Source organism: Dendrobium catenatum, unplaced genomic scaffold, assembly GCF_001605985.2.
Source record: "Dendrobium catenatum unplaced genomic scaffold, ASM160598v2 fragScaff_scaffold_621, whole genome shotgun sequence".
In the NCBI taxonomy this organism is placed as follows: Eukaryota; Viridiplantae; Streptophyta; class Magnoliopsida; order Asparagales; family Orchidaceae; genus Dendrobium; species Dendrobium catenatum.
In genome coordinates, this window is record NW_021319083.1 from 26,566,916 (window position 1) to 26,574,622 (window position 7,707).

At 36.3% G+C, this 7,707-nt stretch overlaps 1 protein-coding gene across 1 annotated transcript; it reads right to left on the reverse strand.

Annotated features, from left to right (window-relative positions):
- Window positions 1-2,401: 2,401 nt before the first annotated feature.
- LOC110111161 (G-type lectin S-receptor-like serine/threonine-protein kinase LECRK3) lies at window positions 2,402-5,944 on the reverse strand. The gene is made up of 2 exons (XM_020842915.2): window positions 5,180-5,944; window positions 2,402-4,357 (listed from the first exon to the last, which is right to left on the reverse strand). Exons 1-2 carry the CDS (start codon window positions 5,836-5,838, stop codon window positions 2,647-2,649), a joined length of 2,370 nt encoding a protein of 789 aa, XP_020698574.1. The 5' UTR covers window positions 5,839-5,944; the 3' UTR covers window positions 2,402-2,646.
- Between the last annotated feature and the right edge of the window lie 1,763 nt (window positions 5,945-7,707).

Sequence of the window (7,707 nt, forward strand, 5' to 3'; positions counted from 1 at the left end):
TCCCCAAAGAAAACTAATATTTTTCAAAACCTGTTTTCCAAAATTCCACCAACACCCCTAAGCATTGTTTAAGTATTGATAGAAGCCTGAATCATTTTCATAATTCTTTAAGTTACTCTATCGCACCCATTAAGTTGTTGGCACTTTTGTCGGGGAAGAATTTATTTTATTTGTAATTTTTTATTATGGATCTCCGAAATGATTCTACTCGTGGGGTCAGAATACAAAGTGTATGATCGTACTCATTGAACAAAATGATCGTAGACCTTTTCACTCTATATAAACAAGCCAATGGGAGGATAGATGGGATTATACATACAATTAATCATGGAAGATAGCGACTTTCGCCTACATATCTCGATGAGTAATAATATGTATAACCAAATAATCATGAAATTTATCCCATCTAATACATCAACTCGAATGAGGTTTAATTGATATGGGTATCGGTTTCCTACGAGCGCAAGCCCCCGTAGTTAATTATATCTTAAACATCGGCCTAAGAAAAGTCTTGATTAAGGACACTATATTATTTCCTACGAGCGCAAGCCCCCGTAGTTAATTGTTTCAGTTATCTAAGAAACAATCACCAAAATTTGAAGTAAAGCAACAACAAATGGAGATGTACCCATATGCTTTAGCAGTTAGAAGTTTGATTTATGCTATGATCTGCACGAGACCGGATACAACATATGTAGTGGGAGCAGTTAGTCGATTTCTGAATAACCTAGGAAAACTTTATTGGGATATGGTTAAGTGGATTCCTAGGTACTTGAGAAGATCAATTGATAAAGCTCTTTGTTTTGAAGGTGTATGCATTGATCTGTAAGGGTATGAAGATTCTAATATTATTTGAGATCTTGATGGTTGGAGAAGAAGAAATGGTTATATCTTCACTTTGAAAAACACTATAATGAGTTAGATTTTTAAGTTATAGAAGTTTGTTGCGCCTTCAACTATAGAAGCTAAGTACATTGTTATCATTGAGTCTAACAAGGAGTTGATATATTTGCAAGGTTTCTTGCCAGAACTTGAGAAAGGGTAAGGGAGTGGAAAGTTGTATAGTTATAACATGAGTGCTATTCATCTAGTCAAAAATATTGTATTCCATGCCATGATGAATCACATCTAGCTGCAATATCATTTTATCATATCACTTTTGGAAGTTAACCATTTATCTTTGGAGAAGATTTACACGACCAAGAATCTTACAGACATGCTGACGAAGATATAGATAGTTGATAAACGGAAGCTATGCATAACTTTAGTTTGTCTTAATGAATGATCAGAGCAGGAGTGAGCCACACTACACGTACTATGATTGGTGTTACATATTGAGAGAAGGATTGATTGCAACCGGTTTCCAAGTGAGAGATTGTTAGTTTAGTGTAGAATATGATTATGTTGATCAATCTGGGTTATACTTTTGCCTCAAACATTAGTTCAGCCATTCAAGTCGCTGGTGGGTTGCAGATGTTACATGTTAATGATAGTTGAGTTATTCATGGCTCCACAAAAATATAACCTAGATGCGATGCATGCCCACCATGTCTAGTTGTGTCACTGGAGTGTTTGGTGAAGGGTTTTAGATGGGAAAAGTGGAGAATCTCGACTTATGGGAAGAGGATTATGACAATTTCAATCCTATGAGTTAGGTAGATTGATGCAATCGTATATGGATAATTTCAATCAATAAAGACGTACGCTGCACTGGTAGGAAGGGGGGCTACTTGGGCAGAATTGCCATCATCAATGGATGTTTCATGATTTGAAATTATGCCGCAAGGAAAATAAAAATATCATCTCAAGTGCACATGAAATCAGCAAAATTAAGTCAGATGACATATAGTTGTATTTTAACTGTATTTATGTGATGTTGATTAATCTTTTTACTGATTGTCATTGTCAGTACTGGGTTATAATAGTATTTTAAAAAGCTACAGGTTTATTTTCTTTATTTTATGGAGTTCTATTACAATTTTTATGGCTACTTTGTTAATTTTTTTCTTTGTGGGTTGTAATAATAAGAAAGAGAGCTTCTCTTTTTCTTCTGCATTTTTTTTTGTCCCCGAATGACGTTCGATGTCCGCACAAAATAATTTTTTCGATCTCAAACTCCATTGAAATGAAAAAAGAGAGCGCATATTCGAAAAAAATGAATTTGAACTCCCACCTAGAAAATTATTTAGCTCCATCATTGTTCGTATAAGAAGTGTAAGTAATTATAATAAATTTGAAAGAAAATTTATAAATAATAACTCCTTAACTGAGTAAATTTTAATGGCCAAAAAATTAAATATTTCAAAAAAAAACCGAACAAATTAGTGGGAAAGTCAAATATCTCAAAACATTAGCTCTTTAGACAAAAGAACATTTACTTGTTATTGAAGGTACAAAATATAACAATTAAATTAAAGTAATTTGTTTTATTTTATTTGATTGCGTTTGCATTTCTCGGATTTGAAGAAATGAACTCAATAATCATAACAGTTCCCACTGCAAGCCGGCCACGCTAAGAAGATGAAAAAGAGAAAAATTGTTGCATTTACAGGCCGTGATTTAAATGAATTTGCATCACATGATCTAAAATAATAATCAAATTATATTAATCACCTCATTTATTGATTAGGACAAGCATAATCCTCCTCACAGAGAAGGCGGCACCGGATTAATCGCCACCGCTCCCTCTAACATCTGCATTACTTGCCCCATCGTCGGCCTCAAGGCTGGCTCTTCTTGCACGCACCACAAAGCCACCATCAAAAACCTCTCCACCCTCCCCATATCTGCCATGGCCTCCTCATCTCCCTCCAGAAGAGCATCAATCCGTCCATCATTATAACAATCACTTACCCAAAAAGTAAGAAGGGCCTTTTCTTCCTCCATCTCATTTTCCACATTCCTCCTACAAAACAAAATCTCCATAACCATCACACCGAAACTATAAACATCCACCTTGGCACTTATCACTGAGTTCCTGAACCATTCAGGCGCAACGTACCCCTTCGTTCCCCTTATCCCTGTGTTCGTCCTCGTCTGGTCTGTTTTCAAAAGCTTTGCGAGCCCAAAGTCTGAAACCCTTGGATTGAAGTTCTCGTCAAGGAGTACATTTTGCGGCTTTATGTCACAGTGAATGATCTGCGTGGTACACTCTTCGTGCAAATATCGAAGGCCCCTTGCAATCCCGAGCATAATTTCCACTCTTTGTTTCCATGGCGGCCGAATTTTGCTGAAGAGATAGCTTGCAAGGGAGCCTTTACTCATATATTCATAGACAAGAAGCCTCTTCGTGTCTTGGTTGCAGTAGCCAAGGAGACGCACGAGGTTCTTATGTTGAGTTTCCCCGATAGATTTTACCTCGTTAGTAAATTCCTTATCGATATCTGGGTGAAAGTCGCGTAGCTGCTTAACGGCTAGGTTGGGGGTTCCGGTAAGCTCAGGACAAAGATATCCTGTATAAACCGTGCCACATGCTCCTCTTCCGAGCTCTTCACTGAAGCCTTTGGTGGCTTCCTGAAGCTCTTTGTATGTGAATGCCTTAAGATTCGGCCCCAATACGTTGTCGTTAAGCTGATGTTTTTGTTTCCTTTTGCTCACATGAAAATAAATGAGGGTTACAGAAACAATGATGAAATTTAGTACAACGGAGCTGACGAGAACTATAGAATCGGGTAGAATCCAAGTTCTCTTCTTGGAAAGGGGAGAGCTTGGTAGGTTATTGTTGTTACTTACTTTGATGAAGGCTACTCCGCTTACGTAGTTTCCTTTCCTCCCATTGGAGAAAGGAAACTTCTTTTTATAGCAATTGCCTACTCCATCGTAAACTGAAGCCGCGCATAAGCAATCATCCAAACATTGTTGTTCACAGTCCGTCTCATTCATAGGATTGAACTGGTCATAATTTTCAGTTGGGAAGTCGAGTTTCTCTATTCTAACCATCTGAAATCCCTCGCCCGGTACTCTAGAGATACAACTAGGCATGGTGAAGTTGGGCTTGCATCCCATATAAGTCCTGTTCGGGTCGACCCATGAATAGCCCACCGGGCACTGACATGCGACCATCTGCTTCGTGTCATAGCTGCAGTAGCTGTTGAACCCGCAAGCTCCACTTCCGGGCGTTGTAATCAAATTCTGGCATATATCTATCGGGCTAAAATCCATGAGCAGCCACTCGGCCGCACCGCCTGCGACGACTGTCTTCTTTGGGTAAACATAGTGACGGAAGACTCCATCGTAGTCAAGAGTTCCTCGGTGGTAGTAATCTGAGGATGATTTCGTCGTTGCTGAGGTCAGAGTTGATAATACAGACCCACTCGGAGAGATTAGGTCAATGCTTCCCGAAGCATTGAAGACGAGCCTGGAGGAGTAGGTAGAAAATGGAAAATTATATAAAAAGAAGTCGCATAAGAATTAAGAATGCAAAGCAAGGTTATATATAGATTTGTTTCCCTGTCTAATTTTATCTCTTATTTTTAAAGACAAACATTAAAGTGTAAAAATATATTCAGCAATCTTTTTGCTTTTGCTTTCTATTTAAAATAAATAAATAAACATTTAACATCATGAAAAAAACTTCATATGATTTTTTTTACATAATATTTTAAAACATGTATAGAAGTGATAATATTGCTTAATTAAATCTAGTAAAATAATTGCTTATTAGTTATGATATTAGAGATTAAGAAGCCTAATTAATTAATATTTATAAATTTTTATGGTTTTGCAGAAATAGAAAATTAAATTAACAGTTAAATGATTATAGGGAGATTTACATACATACCACTTTATACTATTCTATTTATATATTTAACACCTAAAATTTTAATATTATACACATGCCACCCATAGTTCATTTTTATATGAAATATGAGTGGTTGAAATGAAATATATGAGTGGTAGTAAGGAAATATGGGTGGTATATTTGATATTAAAATAATATAGGGTGGTATTTATGTAATATTAAAGTTTTGGGTGTTAGATATGTAAATAGAATGTTATAAAATGGTATGTATGTAAATTTCCCTAAAATGGACACATATACATTTCACATGTCAATATTTTATTGATGATTTAATAGACACATATACATTTCACATGTCAATATTTTATTGATGTCCTAACGTACCTCTACACCCATGACCGGACCTAATAATTTACCTGAATTAAGAAAGACCCTTACCGGGAGTTTGGCACTAGGAAATTGGCGGCCCAGTAGGGACTGTACTGGTATCCGGTGGGTATAGCAATCTGGTAGAAGACGAGGTTTCCATCGGACTGCATACGCAGCTTGAATCGGCCGTTGCTGAAATCATCGTCGCTCAGCTTCGCCACGATTTCAGTACCGGGGCTTAGGGTTTGAGTGGGGAGAATCGTGTCCGTCGGATCGGAAAAGCTATTCCAGAGAACGGAGCCGTCAGAAGCCGCAAGAACGAAGTCGCCGGTATCGAGCATGGCGGCATAGGAAGCTTCCGGAGCACCGGGGTTCCAGACTTCGGTTCCGGTGGGATCTCGGAGGGAGAGCTGTCCATCATCTGAGGTGAGGAAGACGGAGGATTTGGGAGGAAGGGGTCTGTGTCGATTTGGGGTCCAGATGAGGGTTGTGGTGTTGGGGAGATTGGCGAACCAGATGGCGAGGAGGAAGAGGGAGGTGTTAGTTGGGAGGGGGAGGAAGCCGAAGGCAAAGTTGCCCGAGGGGGAGAGCCATGAGAGGTCTGTGACTCCGGCGGTGTCGGTGGTGAGGTAGGAACTTAAGGTTATGTTGTTGTGGGGCTGACCTGCTACTGCGATGAAGGCGATGATTGTAAGGAGGAGGAGGAGGAAGAACGATGGATATTCCATTGAAAAGGATGACGAAATGGGAGTCGACCGTGGCTTGGAAGCTGGAATTGTATAAAGTAGTGAACGGTCGCGGAAGACTTCCGCACAAGGAAAAGTATTAGGTACATCTATTATTGGATACGTGAAACCGTTTCACGCATTGCATCCGTACTGTTCCGGCACAAGAATTTTTTTTTTTTTGGCAATTTGGCATGTGTTATTTCGTGTGGATTTTCGGATCCCGTGCGGCGTTTTGGGTGGTGTTGCCAACTATTTCAGCTTTTTATTGGTTGTTTACTGTGTTTTAATCTCAATAATTCTTTTGATTTTTAGTTATATAATAGATTCAATAGTATCAATCAAATGGCTTCCACTGCTATAAATAGGCCGGCAGATGAAGAAGCAAACTAAGCTAACTCTAAGAAGCATATGAGAAGCAAGTGAGTTGAAGCTGGAGATAGAAAAAAAGAAGCTGCATTTTGAAGGTAAGTAATTTAAATTAGAATTCATATAAATGTTTAAAATAAGTAATTTATATAATGCTTTGTATAATATTTATATGATAGTTGATAAGAATGACTTCATCCCCACTTTTTCTTATTTACTAATTTCTTGTTTCAACATCACATGTTACCATTACTAATACGTCATCAAAAATCGTCTTGATCGGGCACTTATCCAAAAGCATATATGAGTTGGCAACTTCTAAAATTAAATTCGAAACCAACTAGAGTCCAGTAAAATTTTCGGAACAAGCATCTTATATGCGACACTTAAAGATTCAAGCAGATTTTTTAAAAAATTTATAAAAGATCAAATGCGCTAGATAGGTTGGCGCATTCAAAGAATGCACCATCTTGTTCCGCGTATTCTTTGAATGCGCCATTACATTGAGCGCATTCTTTAAATGAAATTTTTTTGCATAAAATGAGCGTAAGCAGTCGGCGTATTCAGCTTTCTACACGCTTTGATCTTCCTCGTTATGAGTGTGCATAATTTTCATTGTATGAGGTTTGTTTATTTTCGTTTTCAGTTCCACATGTTATTCCTCTGTACCGTTCCACTTGTAAATCAGTGGATGATGTAGTGTGTTTTATCTTGTTGATTGTCAAATTATAATTTTATGCTGAGAGTGGGAGTATTGTGTAGGGGAAATGGGTCTTAGAGTTTTTGAGTTAATTTGGAAAATAAAAATTCAGTTAGTTTATTAAATATAATATTTAGAATAGTTGATTTATTGAGATCTTAAAGAATAAAACATTTATACTGAATTTATTGATTCGACCTTTATAAAAATAATCTCCAATATGGCTTGAGAAAGAACAAATTATCCTGAAATATTAAAAATTAAAAATTTTCAAATTTAGAAATAGTTTAGATATTATATACAATAATTAGTTTTGCTATTAAGAGATTTAGAAGAAGTAACTTATGAATTATTTTTTATTTAATATTTCTTATGTGAAATCAACTTGTTGAGATAATTGTTGAGAAATAAATTTGTTATCTTATCATTTAAATAATTAATTATTTCTTAAAAAAATATAAAAATGATTGAAAAAAGAATTAGATTAGATAATTTAAAGGCATTATATAATGGCCAAAATTTCGAAACAAGCATCGTAAATGCGACATTTAAAGATTCGAGCAGGTTTTTAAAAAAAATTAAAAATTATAAAAAGATTCGAGCATATTTTATATTTAAATCTAAAATAGAACTAGCTAATAATTTTAGAAAATTGGGAAATGAAAGTGCCAAAAGTCTTTAACACAAATTCTAGAAAATACAAGATTAGTTCAGTAATAAAATGGATGACATATCATAATAATTGAGGAATGGTAAACAAATTATTATTACATTTGGCTCAGAACTATGCGCATACGCGCTTG